At 38.5% G+C, this 21671-nt stretch overlaps 1 protein-coding gene across 2 annotated transcripts in view; it reads left to right on the forward strand.

Annotated features, from left to right (window-relative positions):
* Nucleotides 1-21671, forward strand: part of LOC120770898 — a 309718-nt gene that overhangs the window by 58825 nt on the left and 229222 nt on the right. The window contains exons 5-8 of one of the 2 annotated variants that reach the window (XM_040098564.1): nucleotides 10458-10594; nucleotides 10662-10835; nucleotides 15064-16317; nucleotides 19783-19867. In XM_040098564.1, the coding sequence (XP_039954498.1) occupies nucleotides 10458-10594; nucleotides 10662-10835; nucleotides 15064-16317; nucleotides 19783-19867 (1650 nt within the window). The remainder of the gene's footprint in view (nucleotides 1-10457; nucleotides 10595-10661; nucleotides 10836-15063; nucleotides 16318-19782; nucleotides 19868-21671) is intronic. The other variant, XM_040098566.1, reaches the window with a different exon arrangement.

The following is a 21671-nucleotide window of genomic DNA, read 5'->3' on the forward strand; positions in this document are numbered from 1 at the left end:
AGCAAAACGCTTTTGTATACTTGTGAACAATACTCCGAACTGTCATTCAGCTGATTCCAGTGCGACAGCTGCGCGTACGGTCTGAAGTTGGTTACACTTGGAGTGCTGGACCCTGTAGTAGGTCAATAAGAAACGCATAGTCCGATACCAGATGGAGTTCAGTTGCTAGGTCCAAGAGGATTAGTTCTTCCTTTAGAATGCCTGAGGTTGACGCGAATTTTGAAATACTCTGCGGCCTCACTATCGACACCTCCTCCAGTGTATCATACCGTGGGGATCCCAGATGCTTACAGCGTAGTCTCACCAATGCGGGACAAGTGCACAAGAGATGCTCTATTGTTTCCCCATCCTGCGGACGGGTGTCTACACTAGACAATGACCAGCTAGTATTCCCTAGTATTCATGTACATATAGTGCCAATAGCAATTTTGTGTACTTCCGATCTACTGTTTTGCACATAACTTGCAGTTTTGCATCCAGGTAGCTCGTCGGCTTCGGAGTTCGTCGTATAGACAATGCATGGGTTTCCCAATGTTGATCACGTTTTCGGCTGTTAGCCGTCCACCATTCATTGCAATCTCGTCCAATATTTCATTGCCCTCAATGCCTTTGTGGCCTGGCAACTAATATGACTGAACACTTTCCACAGCTGATCTGCTTCCCAAGACACTTCTGGCCGATATGCGATACGAGATTACTGCTTTGAATGCTGCTTTGCTGTCTACGTTGATGTTGGCTCTGGAATTGTGTGCAGATGCCTTAGAGGCCAGCTTTCGCAATAGCAAAGACTTCAGCTGGGGCCAAAGCAGAATATCATTGTCGACGGGATCTTTAACAATTTCTTTACTGAGTGGACTGAGTCCATAATTTCCTGACTTGAACTATGGATCAATTTGAGAGCAAAGATTATAAAAAAAGACAGCAACAGGCGTTAATCACATGTCATGATGGTCTCGAAAATAATGTGGATGGATAAAACCTCACAACCAAGCTCCTGGTGCAGCTGTGGCATGTCTATTCCGATGTGCGCGTGCTGGCATTGTCCTGATAGAAAACAATTCCTTCCCTATTGGTCAAAGCTGGTCGCTGCTGAGCTATTATATATTATATATCTTCACACGACGTTGGCAGATGGTAATGCTTTTCTGCCAATTCCAACAAACATATAACAAAAAAAGCCTTTGACAGAGTCAATCACACAACGCTACTTGGGGACATCGAAAAATCTACGTTCCCTCCAGGACTGAACAAGTGGACTATGCTATGACTGAGCGGTCATCGGAGAGAGAACTTAAAAAATGGGTTCCGCAGGATGGTGTCCTCTCCCCGTTATTGTTAACTTCTACATCTTGAAACTTTCGCAACCACCAGAGGGAATTCCTATCACCTCGTACGCTGATGATTGCTGATTGATAATTATGTCGGGCAATGGGTTCGATGGTATCGGCTATCTCTCCGACCTTTCTCGCTTCTTCGTTGCACGGAACCTAATACTCTCCCCCACTAAATCCACAGCTACCATATTCACAAACTGGTCGAAGAAGTACAGACTTGACCTTAATATTGCAGTCGATGGCGCTAAGTTTTCGACTGTCAATAATGTTGGCAACATACAAGGCAAACGGCCGGCCGGTCCTTAACTACGCCGCACCAATATGGTCGACTGGATACAGTGAAACGTAGACGAGGAGTTGCACACGACTGGATGCCTTTTGATGTCTCCCATCGAACACCTGCATAGTGACGCCCGTATGCTCCCAGTCACGGAGCATGCTGAACTCCTCTCCAAGCAGATGATTTTTGCGAAAGTACCCCAGCAGTGACCTGCTTGGGACGGAACCGCCTGCTTAGAGCGTCATGAGGTCTTTTTATACCCTGAACAGGGTATATTAAGTTTGTCACGAAGTTTGTAACACCCAGAAGAAAGCGTCGGAGACCCTATAAAGTATATATATAAATGATCAGTATGTTGAGCTGAGTCGATTTAGCCATGTCCGTCTGTCTGTCCGTCTGTCCGTCTGTCTGTATATATACAAACTAGTTCCTCAGTTTTTAAGATATCCTTTTGAAATTTTGCAAACGTCATTTTCTCTTAAAGAAGCTGCTCATTTGTCGGAACGGCCGATATCGGACCACTATAACATATAGCTGCCATATAAACTGAACGATCGGAATCAAGTTCTTGTATGGAAAACTTTCACATTTGACAATGTATCTTCACCAAATTAGGTATAGATTATTTTCTAAGGCAACAATGTCATCTGTGAAGAAATTGTTCAGATCGGTTAACTATAGCATATAGCTATCATACAAACTGAACGATCAGATTCAAGTTCTTGTATGGAAAACTTTCACATTTGACAATGTATCTTCACCAAATTTAGTATGGATTATTTTCTAAGGCACCAATGTCATCTGTGAAGGGTATATTAGCTTCGGTGCAGCCGAAGTTAACGTTTTTTCTTGTTTTCAACTACGTTGACGACATAAAACAATACGCCAACCAGACTTCTGACGCAAAAAACTTTAGACATGCTATGACCGCCATTCACCGTGGAGCCATTAACTCCACCGATTCCCTCTAAGTGAATAGCGTACTTGGAGTCAAACCGCCACCAATTGCAGACGAAGAGCTGGAGAGACACGAGTGACCCTTCAGCTGCTTCGTTCTTGATTCTGTAGCAGTTTATATTCCTATTTATCCAGAAAAGGCCCTGACATCTCAGGCATATGTTCATCATGAAATGAGTTCCCACATGATAACAGCCTCGTCTTTGCATGCCCTGCTAACCCTGCACATTTGACACCCTTCTTCTTTAAGCCCTTCCTTCTTATTTCAAATATATTCACCTTTTTCGTTTATTTTCTTAAAGTTGGTTTTCCTAAATTTATTGCTTTATTTGCGCTTTGCACTTTCCCCACCAATAGAAAATCGATACGCTGCGTTTCCTGCCTCCGAAAAGTCTCTTTATTTGAGTATCTGTACATACGTATGTATATTTCCATCTGCAATGCATTAATCGCGACATAAATCATTTTTTACCACTTAAGCTTCCAGCAATCACTCAGCCTGCAAACGACCCAGCAACCGAGCAACCAATCTTCCTGCAGTTGCAACTTGAATGGAGACACATTCCTCTATGCTGTCTGTGTGTGCAATGGTAAATGCCAGGCGTCCAGTTGAGTGACCCACCACGTCTGTCGTCTGCTCGTCGAATCGTCCGCTTGTCCGCTCGTTCCATGCCGTTCCGTTTGTTTGTCTCGGATGCGTGTCGCAATCTTCCCGTACAAATATGAGCCGGAATATACATATGTATATGTATGTATGTATATAGTAAGCGCAAGATTATGTCCAAGCGAGTTTGTATGTGTGTGTGTTTGTTGCTATCGCCGCTTTACTACTTTCATATCACCGCTCGCTGTCCAGCAGTCCGTCCGCGTGCTTTTATGCCTTTGATTGGGCCGGCGCGACAGCATGCAAATCGGCCACTCCACATAAAGTCGGCTGTTGTGCAAAATATCGCACTTACACATGCACATTCAAGTCTACATTTACACACGCACGCATATGTATCCTCGTTTGTTGCAATGCTGCACCCCGGTCTACCTCGTTTCATCGTCTTGCACTCATTCCAAGCAGCTGAATGCAGTAAGGCTCAGCAATAGCAATAACAACAAACAGCGTTAACATTGTTTGCACCGCAGCGATAATACCCTTCACAGTTGCATTTATTATAGCAGTAAAGGGTATAAATAACTTTTATTTTGATTTTGATTGGTTAGTTCGTATGGCCGCTATATGCTAGAGTGGTCCGATCTGAATAGTATATTCGGATATCGTAACATTGGCTTTGAGAATAATCCGTAGCAAATTTCGTGTAGATATCTCATCAACTAAAAAAGTTTTCCATACAAGAACTTGATTTTGATCGTTCCGTTTCTATGGCAACTATATGCTATAGTTGTCTGATCTGAATAATATATTCGGAGATCTTAGCATTGGCTTTGAGAATAATCCATGCCAAATTTCGTGTAGATATCTCATCAACTAAAAAAGTTTTCAATACAAGAACTTGATTTTGATCGGTCCGTTTGTATGACAACTATATGCTATAGTGGTTTGATTTGAATAATATATTCGGATATCGTAGCATTGGCTTTGAGAATAATCCATGCCAAATTTCGTGCAGATATCTCATCAACTTAAAAAGTTTTCCATACAAGAACTTGATTTTGATCGGTCCGTTTGTATGGCAACTATATGCTATAGTGGTCAGATTTGAATAATATATTCGGAGATCGTAGCATTGGCTTGGATAATAATCCATGGCAAATTTCGTGAACATATCTCACCAACTAAAAAAGTTTTCCGTACAAGAACTTGATTTTGATCGGTCCGTTTGTATGGCAACTATATGCTATAGTGGTCTGATTTGAATAATATATTCGGATATCGTAGCATTGGCTTTGAGAATAATCCATGCCAAATTTCGTGCAGATATCTCATCAACTAAAAAAGTTTTCCATACAAGAACTTGATTTTGATCGGTCCGTTTGTATGGCAACTATATGCTATAGTGGTCTGATTTGAATAATATATTCGGATATCGTAGCATTGGCTTTGAGTATAATCCGTGCCAAATTTCATGAAGATATCTCACCAACTAAAAAAGTTTTCCATACAAGAACTTGATTTTGATTGATCCGTTTGTATGGCAACTATATGCTATAGTGGTCTGATTTGAATAATATATTCGGATATCGTAACATTGGCTTTGAGAATAATCCATGCCAAATTTCATGAAGATATCTCACCAACTAAACAAATTTTCCATACAAGAACTTGATTTTGATCGGTCCGTTTGTATGACCGCTATATGCTTGAGTGGTCCGATCTGAAGAATGTATTCGGAGATCGTAGCATTGGCTTTGAGAATAATCCATGCCAAATTTCGTGTAGATATCTCATCAACTAAAAAAGTTTTCCATACAAGAACTTGATTTTGATAAGTTAGTTCGTATATCAATTATATGATAAAATGGTCCGATATGGTTCATGTACCAAATTTCTGATCTTTAGACTGACAGACGGACACGATGTTTCCTTCTAGGTGTAACAAACTTCGTTGCAAACATAATACATATGTATATCCTGTTCAGGGCATAATAACGATCGCTGTTTCGGCACCCAACACTCGTGTTTGTTGTTGTTTTCCTCCTTGCATTACTCATTGCAACAACAACAAACGCATCCATAAAACACATATGCGTATTTATGGATATGTATATATACCGTTTACATATGTATGAGAGCTCCTATTCCAAGCGTTTCGCATTTATCAACATTCCAGTGCGTTCTGTCGTCTCTTTGTCTGCCGTTTCACTGGTGAATTAATTATTTTAGTATTGCTTTGTGTTTTTGTTATTTTTCCCCCTTTTTATTTTGTTCGATTTTTTCTTTTTTCGAATTACCCATTCAATGCAGGCCATTTGTTGTTTTGCTAATTAGACAAGCGTACAAATAAATAATGCAAAATTTATTGTGATAAAATGTGGCTAGGCAGACACTTGCAGAGTTAGTTTCACTGCTATGTTGCTCACAAGGGTATTATAGCCTTGAGCTTAGTTTGCTGTGAGCTGCTCTGCTACGGCCAAACTCTTAATACGGAACATTATTGTTAAAAATTGGGCTGTCTGAGGGAAGCGATTGACAAGGAGCGCTGACTTTGTCCAATAGAAAGGGAATTGTAGTCCATCAGGACAACGTCAAGCCGAACACATTCATAATGGCTTGCCAGAAGGTCCGGGAGTTTGCTTGGGAGATTCCTATTCATCCATCCTCTAGTGCGGACTTGGCACCAAGAGATTATTATCTGTTCCTTGAGGAGGTGAATTATTGTGCTGTCAATTTTGTTTTATGGTGTATTCGTCTGGTGGAAGTCTCTCGAAAACGCTGCACTTGCTAAGAAGCTTGAAGGTGTCCCAAGAGCGGCTCTCATTGGTATCACTGGGTACTGGAAACCACACCAACAATAGCGCTTAAGGCTGCGCATATTAGGAAGTCCGAAAAGGGACTCAACTGCGTTCCCGCACTCGTGACGGCATTTTCTCTGCGCACATACCGTCGAGGGATGAGAAGTCGCTGGAGAAAAGTTGCAGTGATCTTTTTCGTGAATGGGTCGTGGATCGAGCTTGTACGGAAGCTAGGAGTTGAAGTTTTCTATAAGGAGCTATAAAGCTTTAGGGTACCGGACCACGCAGTAGCGGCTGCTATTAAGGTGGCGGTAAGGCTAGCGTTAAACTCGCTAACTGCGAGCTCAAAGGTTTTTATGAAATGAAATATTATGAGGACTGATACTCACTAGAAATAGCTTCAAGTTACTTAATTATCAGACTCATTTGGGTGCCTGGTCATTGCGCAATGGCTAGCAACTGCAAAGCCGATGAGCTTGTCAGAAGGGACAACCTTGCTCAGCTCTCAACGGAATGAGACCGAGTTGGATCTCCATCTTGCATTCTAACATTGTATCCATGGAGCTCGCGTGCGCTTAGCAGACACTGGTCGACGCCTAGCTTCTAAGCGAGATCCTTCGGGCTTCTGGTAACACGAGAGAGATCTACTGAACTACTGCCTCTTAGCAAAGTTCATATTGTCGCAATCGTAGGGGTTCTTACTGGGCATTCATGCGGCAAGGCTAAAGATCTTGTCGGATACTAGGTGTCAAATTTGTATAGAGAAGGAACACTGACAAAACTGATGCTGAATCAACTCGATAATCGGATTTAAAATGGTCTTAAGATCTATGGAGTTTCAGGTACCACAAGGGATCGGCGTTCTAAGCTGTCAACCTCTTAACCTAACCTCACAAAATGGATTCTTTATAGTTAAACCTTTTCTTATAAATATTTCGGTTGCTCGTTCACTTAGACCGCCTTACTTCCATTACATTTCCAGCTTTTGCTTCTGTTTTGCATTCAGCAGCTAAGTGTGAAGATTGTATTTTCATTGCTGATTACTGCGTCTCAAAGTCTAGATTGATTCCCCTCATTCAACGTAACTAATAAATTCCATTTTCTGTGCGTTTAACTCACTCAATTAAATTATTCAGCTGTTATCTGTTTTATTGATAATTATATAATCAACTGTCGTATGCCAGCAAGTGTTTCTTGAAGTTTTGCATTTAAAAGCGACCGTTTCTTCTCATTAGTATTAGATAATGTCCGTGGAACGTGGAATTTGTAGACTTTTGCTGGAGAATGTGGCGGTATGCTTTTTTATGTTTCAACGCTGTCAACTTCGCCCACACACAGACAAACATGCCTACATACGCACATACCTATCCAACTTCAGTATATATATGTATATATATATATATATGTGTGTGTGTGTGTGTATGGTTGAAATAAATGATTATACTTGTAAATTGCTGTTTTATTGAGAAATTTGTAACGCCAATAGAGTCATAAAATGCATTTACGAGCACTACAAATATAAATACATACATACATGTACATATGTACGCATGTATTTATGTATGCATTGCGTCCATACAAGTGCGCCGACAAAGCTCTTGAATGATTTGAATGATGGGCTCTGAAATCCAACTAATTAGTTCGCACAATTCATTTCCCAGTCGCGGCAACGCGGTGAATGGCTGTTTGGGCGGGGTGAGCGGCGATGTGCTTCAATATTGTCTTCTTAAATGCATATGGTTTTCAAGTGGCTTACACTTGCAGTCTGCATCTACAAATGGAATGCATTTTTGAATCAAATTCTTTAGCTATAAAATGCAATCAATAATTATTTTTTATTTTTAATGAAGTTTTTAATTTTTTCATTAAATTATGAATAAGTAAACAGTAAAAAATAATACGACTCAATTAAGATTACTTAAGGTTAGATCTTTTGTAATGAAAGTAATATTATAAACAAAATTGTGTCAATTAACTAAGTCAATTAATGTCTTAATTAAGTCAATTAACTGCTTAATCGAGTCAATTAACTTTTTAATTGAGTCAATTAACTTCTTAATTGAGTCAATTGACAATTCTAATTGAAGCGTATATATAATATAATAAGTTTCTTAATTAAGTCAATTAACTTCTTAATTGAGTTAATTAACTTCTTAATTAAGTCAATTAACTTTTTAATTGAGTCAATTAACTTTTTAATTGAGTCAATTAACTCTTTAATTGACTCAATTAACTTTTAAATTGTGTTAATTAACTTCTTAATTGAGTCAATTAACAATTCAAATTGAAGCGTATTTGCCTTTTGCAAATTAAATAAGACCATGCTCAAACACACCTTTAATTAAGCAATTAGCAGAAACAATTTAACAGCTAAATGTTCTCAAAATTACCATACTTTGAAGCAATTCGCTAATTGCCAAATTATTGTTTAACCCACAAGAAATTAATATAAAATTATTCAGACAACTTTATGTAAAATCTTCAATGAGAAAGGATAATTATTTAATATGAGGAGAGAACTGAGAATTGAGCGAACACCAAAAGATTTGTGTGAAGATAGTCGGAGCAATGACGCCCATATTCCTGCGTTTAGAATGAATACAAGTTTATGCTTTTGATCAACATAAAGAAAAACTGTTTCTGTATTTTAATAACTGGCGATTCCTTTTGCAAAAATTTTAATTTCCTTTATACCGTGGCAAAGCTCTAGGAGGACCTTCAACAAAAAAATGTTTGGCGGTTAGAAAGAATTTTCTGCTTAATTGTCTCCAATTTAAAAACCAAAAAATATTTCACAATAGATGAATACGGATAACATCGAAGAACTAGACAAAACTAGACCAAATGGCAGCTTCCCAAAAGTAAAAAATTTACACTTCAGGGAGTTTAGGAATTGGACGTATTATAGAAAATCTCATTCCTTCGACAATTAATTGATAAATTGTCTGAGAAGGTCGTGTGAAAATTTCACGTCGATCGGCCTAATCGTTTCGAAGAAATTTTTCACATCGACTGTGACAACAACGTTTCGAGAAAATGAGTTTAAAATTGTGGCAGCAGATTAAGTTAGGTTAAATGATCAATTCTAACAGGGATCTCACTTGCCCAGCTTATGATGCTGTTATGATACCTAGAACTCCTATAAAATGGATCATAAAGACCCTTATGAATAAACGAAGCGCTTGGAGCCGTTCACAAATTGTCACAGCTAATGGCAGTTTCCTTATTCGCCGAAGGTATGGCTCGAGATGTTGCAACCTTAGTCTTGCAAAAGCTGTATAATAGGGGCCATAGTTTCTGGATGTTTCCACCTTAGCTTCTTCCATAAAACTTTGACAATTTGCTACTGACTGCATTTTTCGCTTTACAGCATGCCTATTGAATAAAGTTTAGTAAGAACTCCTACGATTGAGGTAAGGCTGAACTTTGCTATGCTGAAAAAAAGACAGAAGGATCTCGTTCACTAAGCTCACCCGAGGTCCATTGATCCAGAGATAGAAAACAAGATGACAAACGAGTTCCAACTTGTTCCCATTCCGTTGTGAGCGGGGTAAGGGTGCCCCATGTTGGTAGACTTTGTAATTTCCAGCGAATCTGCTATGATCTGGCATTGAAACGAGTCTGATAAAGAAGTGGCTTGATGTTATATCTAGTGCGGTTAGACCCTCGACTAACTTTGAGTCTACAATCTAGGGGCTAAACGCTAGTATTGCCGCTTTGCTATCGTAGTGAATGCTCACCTCCCTGAAAGAATCCGCACTTCGGATTAGCAAGCCTACTGCTATCTTAATACCCGCCACTTCTGTCTGAGAAAGACTAAAGTATTTCAGTAGCCTAAGGCTAGGGTTGGCAGAGAACTGCTTACAGAAGACGTTCTGTCCAACCTTGTCTTCTATCCTCCACCCTTCCGGGAAAACGCTTGCTCCAATTCTTCTCCAGCGACTTCTCGGAGAAACAGCTTCCAGTGGTAGTCGTTAGTTTTCAATTTTTCTGAGTAAGAAATTTTCCTTTTTCCAAAGCAAAGAGACAAGTACCCCATCTTTGCTCTTGTCATGTCTTCGCTACCTTGTCATGTCTTTTACCCCACTCCGCTACGACCGTTCTGTCGTGTCTTGGGGAAGATTAAGATGAATTGCAATAATCTCAAATTGTGATTTCTCTGACTCGTGACAGATGACTCCATCCTCTCTGTTGCGGCCGCACTCGACAAGCTTGTTAATCTGCCAAATTTAGCGATTTTGTTAAACATCGATGCCGCACCGACCTGTCGCTTCTTACAGAGGGAGGATGCCGCCCTTGAGACTTTTGCCGCTTGATCGAATATTGGGTTTCGTTTGACCCCTCGGAAGCCGATAACACTGTGCCAATAAATTTTATTTTGATTATAGAAATACTACATATTCTAATTTATTACTTTTAATAAATATTTTGATATTTTGCAGTTTTCATTAAACTAATTATGTTTCTCATTGCTTTCTTTGCAGCTTCCACAATCGTCGAGTTGGCGGTGAAACGTAGTCAGAAGTTGACACGCCCCACATCAGTGGGCATCGTGCCCTCTACACCCATACTATCAGGACGGGATCGCACAGCATCCATAACAGGCCCACAACCGGTTGATGTAAATCAAATGATTTCAAAAATTTTTGTTTTGAAAATATGCTTTAACTAATAACGCTTTCTTGCAGAGTATCAAACGCCGCGAAATGGAAACGTACAAAATACAAACGCTACAAAAGATGTTGGAACAGGAAAAACTGAATTTAGAGCGACTGAAAGGTGACACCACCGACCCGAGCTATAAACTCTCCGAAGCGAATATACGAAAGCTGCGCGAACAGTTGCGAAAAATCGGTGCCGAGGTATGTGTCTGGTTGGGAATTGTGGGAACGTTCGATGTAAATGTCCTTTTATGCATACATACTTTTGTGTGTATGTATTTTATGCTAAAAAAACACTGTTTACACATTAGGGAACGTTTGATTATACTTTTTTGTTCCATTTAACTATTCTACGCTCTTGCAAATTTGTTGTTTGTGAGTTGTCTGTGCAGAAAAATCTGAAGTTTTGTCAAATATTTATGCGACACATTTCGTTTAAAGTTTTTTATGAGTTTTTGTCCTGCATATTTTAAATTCTGTTAATTGATTTCATGATATACCTTTTGTAGTACAATATTCCCGTTAATATTGGATGAAATTTTCCATTTTTTTAAATTAAAAGAAAAAAAAAAACTTTTTTCAACGCTTCAGTTGTAACATAACCGTTTTATTATAATTTGGCGAGTTTTTTGTTTAAAATTTTAAAACCTTGGTATTGAAAATTCATATGCGTGACGACGCCTAACCTAAAATTATTTTTTTTTCACGCAAAAATTTCACTTTTGGTGCCTAAAAGAAGTCCATTATCGTAACGTTAACGTTCTTAAAAAATTTAAAGTATTCTTTTGCCAAGCAAACTCTCTCTTTTAGTCATCCGTCACTTCACTATAAAAAGAAGTGTTCATTATTTACCAAGAAACTATAAAAATTTAATTCAATATTTTTTACAACTACTAAATACATGCATAATATATTCTTGCCCTTGATTTCTCGTTTTTACCCACAAAACGCACAACAAGCAACCGAAAATTTTTATTTAACTCTTTGAAAATCCTAAATATTTTGCAAACTACACATACATGCATACATAAATGAGAAACAACAACACCCACAAATCTGAAAGTACCCTGTTTTCCTACTTCAAGAACAGCAAACTAAATGGTCCATACTATTTTTTGCTGTAAAAATACAAAAATTGAGAAATCAAAAAAAAAAAAAAATCGAGAATGGCGGCATTTTTATAAACTGCAGTTATTGTGGCATTTTTGCATTGTCATAAAATTCACAATTACATACACATGTACACACACTCACACACGCGCGCTAAAATACACAAATCTAATTTTTCTTCCGAAGCACCTAATAAAACCACTTTATACACCAAAATCAGCGAATAATATTTAATAACTTGTAATAAAACGCTGTTCATAAATTATCGATACTTAATATTGCTCTGCTTGCCGCCCCATCCGCCGCTCGCTCGCTCGCTCGCCCGCCCGCCCGTACATTTGTTAATTTTCATTGTGCATTTGCTGTAAATTCAAAAAAAAAAAATCAAAAAAAATTTGTAAGTGTCTTAATCATGAACTAAACTTATTTACGTTTTGTTTTTGTTTTCAAAACTTATACTTACAAAATTAAAATTTTCATTGGCGCGTGTTTTGAGTTTACAAAATAGTCTCTATTCATGTTTAATCGTGTATCCAGCTGCTGTTTAACTGCAAAGCGTAGCAAAAGTTGCCACTGATATTTTATTAAAACAAAATTCATATATAAAAATTTATAGCCAAAAAATATTATAAAAAAATTAATAAATATTACAAAATGAATAAAGAAAAAAAAAATATAAAATAAATTAATAATATTAAAAAAAGTAAATAAATAATAAAAGAAATAAATAATAAAAAATAAGAAAATAAATAATAAATCAATAATAAAAAATAAAAATTTAATTAATAAATGAAGCTAGAATTGTCAAAAAACAAAAATATTTTTTTAAAAAACTGAATATCAAAATATGTGTGTATTGAAATATTAAAAAAAAACGTTTATAAAAGCACCTAATGACAAATTAAATTTTAGTTCGAAGGAATCTACAAATTACTACAAAAAATTAAATAAAAATTATAATATTTAGTAGTAATAGGTCATTCAATAAGTCCGCAGGATAAGTGAGAAAAGAGAAGATTTTGACCAAAGTCAATTTTATTATGCAATATAGGGCACGGGCACCACCATAAGTACAGCGATTTTCCAACTTTTCGATACCACATTTCGAATACGATTTCGCTCATCCAAATAAGCCTCAGTTTCAGCGATTTATTCATTATCGAACATTTGAATTTAAAGTTCGAGGTTCCCTACTTCTTTAAAGAAAAAAACACAGAAACTTTAAATTTAATGGGTAATGTTTGTTATCATTTCGACTGGTAAGAACATTGTTTTTGGCATTTATAAGCGGGATATTTTAGTAGATTATATTTCCACGGAAAATCTCTTTCAAATGTTGGTCGCAGCCCAAAACGTAACTGCAGATTGAGTGTTCTCTCAATAAGTCTATTGATTGATGCGATGTGTGGGAAGTGGAGCCGTCTTGTTGAAACCAAATGTCGCCGTGGTTTGGTTAATCTGGTTGGCCAATAAGCCACGCATAGACCAGTTTGGTCCTTTGCGATACCAGATGGTCTTCACGATGTCCAAGAGGAGTAGTAATCGTTTAGGATGCCTACGCTTGACGGGAATTTTAACAGACTCTGCGACCTCACCAATTGATATCTACTCCAGGGGACACTAAGGAGCCCCTTAGAATTAAATACCAGTGTGTGGAGTGCAGTCTCTACTGTTCTGCCCTTCGTATATGCGTGCTGCGCTTTGAAGAAACTTATAAGAGGCGCTGCGGCCCTAATGTCCGTGTCCAAGATTTTCTCTATCGTTTTCAGCAGGAAGGAAGTTAAGCCTAAACTCTTTTGAGTAAATTGAGTTGTTCCTACCTGCCTTCGGCATGAAAGCTACTCTAGCCTCGCTCCATGAGTGTGGGACATAGCTGAACTTCAAGCATCCGCTAAAAATCGCCTTTGTTCCTGCCGTGCCGGGAGATTTATATAAGTCGAATGAGATATTTTTTTTTTGAATTGAAGTAAGGTTTGAAAGATAAAAAATTATAAAATAGAAAAACCAGCAAAAGTGGAGTGACAACAATATAAAAAAATAATAATTAACAATAAAATTCTAAAATAAAATAAAACATACTATAAATAAATAAAAAAATGTGTAAAATAAAAAAAATAGAAAATAAAACAAAAATAAAATTAAAAAAATAAAATAAAAATAAATAAAATAAAATAAAATAAAATAAAATAAAATAAAATAAAATAAAATAAATAATAAATAAAAAAATAAATAAAAAAATGATATTAATATGTGTATTAAACGTATTATAATATCATTAAAAATTTATATTATAACAAAAAATAAAAACTCAAAAATAAAATTAAAAAAAGTTGAAAATGAAATAAAAAATTTTCAAATTAAATAAAAGAATTAAAAAAGAGAATAAATAAAATATAATGTAATGTATGAAGAAAATTAGTATTATATTTAATTTTATAATAAAAAAAAAAAATTTAAAAATTAATAAAAAAATGTATTCCATATAAAATAAAAACAAATAAAACTAAATAAATAAAAAAACCTAAAAAAAATAAAATAAAAATTGATAAGAATTATAAAAAATAACTAAAAGACAATATTGAAAAAAAATCATGAATAAAAAAAAATGATATAAATGTGTTTATTAAATTAGAAAATTAGTTTATACATATTTAATATTATAATAAAAAAAAATAAATTTAAAAATTTAAAAAAAAAAATTATTCTAAAAATTATTCTAAATAGAATAAAAAACAAATAAAAATACTATAGAATAAAAACAAATAAAAATAAATAAATAGAAAAAACCAAAATTAAAAAGAAATAAGATAAAAATTGATAAGAATTATAAAAAATAACTAAAAGACAATATTGAAATAAAAAAAAATTATATAAATGTGTATTGTAATCTGATAAAAATTAGTATTATATTCAATGTGTTATTTAAAAATAAAAGCGAAATCGAGTCTCGATTGACATGACGTAATAAATTAATTTGTTTCTACTTCCTCAACTCGCCGCTGAATATTTAACAGATTGTCAGAAATTAGCTTTAAATTGATAAACCGATTTGACGCCGTCAATCTTATTTAAAACAAAATTAAAAGTACTTACTAAATTATAATTACGCAAGTTTTCCTACTTCCACTTCTCTGCCTAAAACTTAAATATATAATATAAAAAACAAAAAAAAAAAATTGTTAACTCTTTTACACAAACAAATAATCTTTTGTCCAAATTCTATCGAAAATCGAGTCCCACTTAACTTCCGAACATAAAAAAAGAAACAAACAACTACTACAACAACTGCCTGTCTCTACTGTCTCACCACTCTCAACAGGACGCACCAACAATCAAATTACAACCAACTGCCAACAACAATAAAAATACCGCAATGCTCTCCCCCGCTCAATTACAACACCTCTCTGTAACGTCCCATCACCATCACCTACACCCACATCAGCCAACACAACTCCAACAACCGACCATCACAACACCACAAGTACAATCCTCTCCAGCTTTCCTCTCACTATTGCCCCGTTCGTTGTCCTCCTTGTCGTTGGGCACGCGTAAAAATAAGATTGATAAAGATTTAATTACTGCGCCATTGAATAATACAACGGATTTTCTACATCATCATCAACAACATCAACTACAACAACAGCACAACAACAATGCGCACACATCACCGCTGCCGCCATACAATATGTCACAATCGCTGCATCAACCACAAACACAGCAGCAACAACAGCATCGCAACTCCGCGCAGCAGGCGCTCTTCTACCAGCAGCAACAACAACAACAGCAGCAACTGCAATCGCGACTCAAGGAGACACCGAAATCTTCGAATTCCAAGAGCAAAAATAAATACGCCGCGCAGGCGAAAACGCACAGCATACAAGAGGATACACCGCCGCCACTGCCGCAGCGCAATCCACCGCGTCAGCTGCAGCTCGACAATAACGGCAATAGCGCGGGTGTCATGAGCAATAGCAGCAACGCATCGCTGTTCGCACCCATATCCGATCTGGATATGGGCGCTAGCAGTCCGCAAGGCAAATCACCACAACCCACCTTGCCGCCACCGCCATCGAACGCGTCAACAAACAGCGCTGCAACGTCCTCATCCTCATCCTCATCGGCGCAAAAGAAGCGCTCCAAAACCAAGACGAAAGCGCTCTCCGATCCGAAGATGTCAACGCAAATGTTTCTACAAATGGAGACGGCGGTGGGTGCGAACACGGCCGATGCAGCCGCTGATGGCGGCAGCTGCGAAACCGATTGCATACCGCCACCACTGCCGCCACGCCAACCCGGCATGTTGGAGGAGTCACCGCACCGAGGCAGTTTCTCGAATTTGAATGCGCCCGGCCAAGGTGGCGGTGGCGGTGGCGCGCGTCCGCCGCCCAACAGCATTGAGACGCTGCTCAACTATCCGCTCGTGTCCACATGCACGCCCGTGCATCGTGACAATATGGCGGCGGCATTCCCGCTCTCGCAGCGTCCCAATATCGTGCAACAACTGCAGCAACACCAACAACACCAGCAGCAACAACTCAACAATAGCGGCGCGGGACAGGCGTCAACAGCAGCTGTAAGTAGCGTAGCGCAACGGCGCATGCGCACAAGCAAACTATACTAGCGTAACTGAAAGTCAAAGCCAAGTAGCAAATGCCGTAAAGAAGGCCGCACGTAGTCAGAGCTGGAATGCTTGTTTTGGTTTGCTTCGGTTTGGTTTGGGCTCTGGTACTTCTAGTTTAACTATTCAACAGCTACTTAATGGTCGGTTTGTGTGCTTCCGCACGCTTACATGCGTACACTTTAAGCTTTCAGCGGCTGTGTGCTGCGGCCTCACACTTTGCTACCACTATTACTATTGCTACTACTACAACAACAACAGCAACAGCAATTGCGGCTTTGGTGGACTTTTCTTTTGAATTGTTATTATGTAGTTTTTGTCACTTACAACAACAACAGCAGTTGTTTAGTAATCGTATTTGTTGGCTGTAGTTTTGAAACACTAACTTGGGGTTTTTGAAATATTTCGTAGCTACTCGTAGCGTTGTTTACCGCTATGTAATTGATAATGAAGATTGGCAAACATTTAAACGTAATTTAGTTAACCAATAACACCAATAACACTCATATAACAGTAGTTTACATTTTTATTATAGAAAATATAATGACATTTACATATACCCTTAACAATCATTTATAACCTACATACATGGTGTATAATAAACCCGTTTATTTTACTAACAAAACACTGACACTTGTCTCAGCGTAAAGTAATGCATTAAAGTCAAATACTCATAAATTATCTGCGAGACTGAGTTTTGCACACTTCGATTTTCAGATGGCGTTTCATAACCTAACTTTTTGGTTTCACGTATTCTTAAAATTGTTATTCTGAACAGTTTATATTAAGTTTGGCATGAAGGACCCAGAAGGAGACGTCGCTTACTCTACATAGTAAATGCTCATCGTGACGAGCTGAGTCGATTCAGCCAAGTCCGTCCGTCTGTCTACATACGCGAACTAGTATATAGCCAAAGATTCTTTTGTACCCTTTTATGATATAAGATATGCACCTGAGAAGGATATTATAGATAGATAGATAGATAGTAAAATTGAGGCTTTGCACTGCTGCCTATGGTCTCCCTATATCACATATCGTCACAAAGGTCCAGCATCCTAAACAATCCCAGGAGCCTGCAGAGCGCGACTGAGGTGATATGTGATCCCTGTCCACGTAGATGAAACCTAGGGCTTTGAGCCTGCTACTGCAAATTGCTGGACAAACCAGTATCAGGAGTTCTGGAGTTTCCCGTTCCATGTCGTAGAACCGGCAGTTTGCGCAAGATATTATGCCCATGTTGGCCAAGTGCTTCTTGAACCTGCAGTGCCCTGTATAGTGCGCGACCAGGAGACGGAATTTGTTTCGGGGGCGGTTGATCATTTCCTTAAACCTTGCGAGGTTGTTCTCACTCAGAAGCAGCTTGTCTTGGCGCTTTCCTGCTGGCTGCTGCCAATGCTGCTCTCTCCCTACTCTCTCCTCCATGCGGAGCAGCAGTGTGGGACCCCCATTGCAATGCATAGTTCTGGTCCCATCATTCTGGACACTGCCGCAGAGCGAGCTAATTCGTCGGCCAGCTCATTGCCGGTTACTCCTTTATGCCCCGGCACCCAGTTAAGGTATACCCGGCTGCACACTGATAGGCGGTTCAGTATACACTCCTGAACTAAAAGCAATTTAACCTCTTACGTTGAGATCGCCTTAAGTACCGCTTGACTGTCGCTAAGTATGGCGATACGCTGGTTTCGATAGTTGCGGTGGAGATTGCGTTCTGCGCACTGACTTTTACCAAAGACTTCTGTTTGAAAGGTGCTCGGAAAACGTCCCATTAGTATGGATAGTTTGGTATGCGGTCCCGCAATGCCTGCCCCAGTGCCTTCCAGTGTTTTTGAGCCGTCAGTGCACCACTGAATAGTGCTGCTCCACAGTAGTATATCGAGAGTGGATTCGTTCCACTTCGCCTTACTGTCGAGAGTAACTCTGAACTTCTTTGTAAAGTTAACTCTCTTCGTAACACCAGTCCTTGGAAGAAGGGCCAGTGGTGTGTCTTCCCCTAGGGCCTTCAATTGTTGAGACGACATTGTCTTCCTTTTGCCAAAACCGTCTGCTGCCATTAGCAACTTGGTATGTTTCGCTACCTGTTTGATCATTAGATGCAGCGGTCTGAGCTCCAGTATGACTTCAAGTGCTGCGGTTGGGCAAGTGCGCATTGTGCTTGAAGTGCAGACGCAGGCGAGCCTTTGTAGCTTCGATATTATAGCTTTGGCATAGCTAAAAGTTGCTTTTTTCTAGAAGAATAATCTTCTTTTTTTAGGGCCGTTTCCCCAAGGCTCGGTTAGCAGTCATCTGTCAGTTAAGTTCTGGTTAGCTTAACCAAACCTCCCTCTTTGAATAAAGGCTGGGACCGAGACATTGAGAAACGGTTTTTCTTCGCTTCCCGTTAAAGAAATTGTTTTCATCCCGTTAGAGCAGTTTTTGAGGAGGTCAGGATTAGTAACGGTATTTAAAATATGTTTGCCTCTTCGGTTGTTTTGTCTATATAAAATATACTGGATACTGTTTTTTGAATAATCCAATTTTCATAGTCTCGAAAGACGGTTAACCTCTAAAATGCATTACAAAAATCGCTGTGCACTAAAAACAATAACAACAAAAATAATCTATTTTATTAATGTGTCAAAATTTACTTAAAACTATGAAACTTATTTACTCACCCTAGCATATAAACACATTGACCACGCCAATCCATCCTCACACCCATTCACACCACATCCATCCTCCTTCACACGCTCCACAAAATATGTTACGACACAAATCGGCTGCAAATTTGATTACAAACACAAATTTTCCCTCAAAACTGCACCTTATGAATTCCTAGTGCTCATTTTCCCATAATCATGTATGTGTTATATAACAATGACATCTTATACCGTTAAGAAACTGCTTTGAAGAAACGAAAAATAATAATTTATTCCCGCCGCCAGATCCCTTGAATTCCTTACGCGCACTTTCTCGCGCTAATTAATATACAAAATTTTATAACTGCACTTAAGAGTTGCCTCAGTTGAGCATATTTACATATTTACAAGTACAACGAGACATATTTACTTTATACAAGCAATTAAAATCAGGAAGAACTCTTGTACAAAGCATATAATTATATCTTTAATGAATGACTAGTTGTCACCAGCACCAAAAATGCACCGACTGCATGCTCCAATCCCACTTGGCACTTTCCACCAGTCTGTTCCTGTATCCTCAGCAGTCTCCCTTCTGCACCCGCACCCCTTATTAGCCATTATTATCTAGCGTTTGTTTAGCTTTTACCCATTTGGCTTTTAATTGCATGCATTGTATATATATTTTTTTGTTTTTGTAATTGTATTTTGGGTAATTGGCGCTTATATGGTTGGAATTTTTTTTCTAATATTCTTGTTTTTAATCACTTTTTACTTTTATTTGTCTTTCTGCGCCATCTTCTAGGCATTGGGACAAACGCCGCCTAATCTGAATCATCTCAACAAGCATCGACGTGTAGTCTCCGAGCACATGCATTCCAGGCATCCAGGTAATTTTGTTATTTTATTAGAAAAATTACAATATATATACATATAGCCCAACGGTAAAGCCATCAGCTTATTTTCGTATTTTTTACGTATTAAATTGCGGCAAACGTATCTTCTTTTAAATAAATTAAGATGGTACATCCTAAAAGTAGGCAATGAATTTGCTCACGTCGCTTCTTCGAATTTCTGCAAACATTTTTACATTGTCCTACGGGTTTAGGTAATTTTTTTTTATGAAATTTTTTATATCGCAGTTCATAGTACCATATATAAAGGGTGATACATTTCGAGGTTTCATACTTAAAAAAAAAATAAAAACATAGAACTTAAAATTTAATGGAGAATGTTTATTATCATTCGAAAGAACCTCCTTTGGAAATTTTTCTTTTGAAGATTATCTCTTTCAAATGTTGCCTCTGGCTAGGTCTCAGATGTTCCATCCGTTGAGTCCAATTTGCGATGACTCGTTCGAGCATTTCGACTGGTAACTAAGGCCTGCATCGAAATATCGCCGAAACTTTTTTTTTCTGCATAAAGAGTAGCTCTCGAATCTTTTCGTCTCAAATGCGGCAATTTTGATTGTTTACATACCCATTGCGCCAGAAATGGGCCTCATTCTTCTCCTTCTAATTGGCGTAGAAACCGCTTACGAGCTTATAGCCGAGTTAAAAACAGCGCGCCAGTCGTTTCTCCCATTTGCTATGTGGCGCCAATTGGAGATTCCAAGCGAAGCCAGGTCTTTCTCCACCTGGACTTTCCAACAGAGTGGAGATCTTGGTCGTCCTCTGCTTCCCTCGGCGAATACTGTGTCGAATACTCTCAAAGCTGGAGTGTTTTCATCCATTCGGACGATATGCGAGTCAAGTCGCGAGCCCTCATTCACCACCAGACCCATTTGCTTCGCTTCTTTATCCATTCTGGAGAACGCAGAACTAACGGCGCGGTTGTTGAGGCCAATGATATCGATGTCATTGGCGTACGCCAGCAGCTGTACACTCTTATAGAAGATAGTACCTTTCCTATTTAGTTCTACACCTCGAATTATTTTCTCCAGAAATAGATTGAAGAAGTCACATGATTGGGAGTCTCCTGTCTGAAACCTCGCATGGAATCGAGCGGCTCGGAAAGGTCCTTCCCGATCGTGGCAGAGCATTTGGTATTGCTCAACGGCAGTATTAGTTTAGACATAGCGGTATAGATCAGTTCCTCTACGTGCTGTCGAAGGCGGATTTAAACTCAACGAAGGTAGTGTGTTTCGATCCTCTTTTCATGTGTCTTTTCCAAGTTTTGGAGCATAATGAAAATCTGGTCGATTGTGGATTTTCCAGGTCTAATGCCACACTGATAAGGTCCAATCAGTTTATTGACTGATGGGCTTCAGTCTTTCACACAATACGCTCGATAGAACCTTATATGCGATGTTAAGGTGGCTTATCCCACGGTAGTTGGCGTAGATTGTGTGGTCTTGCTTTTTGTGTATTAGGCAGAGCACACTTAAATTCCTATCGTCGGGCATGCTTTCGTGGGAAGCATTATAAAGAAGCTAATGCATGCTCCTTATTGGTTCTGCGCCGTCGTATTTGAACAGCCGGCAGCACGTTGGATCCTGCCACATTGTTGTTCTTCAGGCGAGTTATTGCTGTAGGAACTTCTTCTTGGTAGGGTAATGGAACATCTGCTCCATCGTCATCGATTGGCGATTCCTTAAGCTTTCACTGCCATTCAGCATGCTGGAGAAGTGTTCCCTACACAATTTTCGTTTGCTCTGGGTCCACTACATGAGCTCTGGGGATTCTGCAAAAGTAT

Source organism: Bactrocera tryoni, chromosome 3 (assembly GCF_016617805.1).
Source record: "Bactrocera tryoni isolate S06 chromosome 3, CSIRO_BtryS06_freeze2, whole genome shotgun sequence".
NCBI classification, from domain to species: domain Eukaryota; kingdom Metazoa; phylum Arthropoda; class Insecta; order Diptera; family Tephritidae; genus Bactrocera; species Bactrocera tryoni.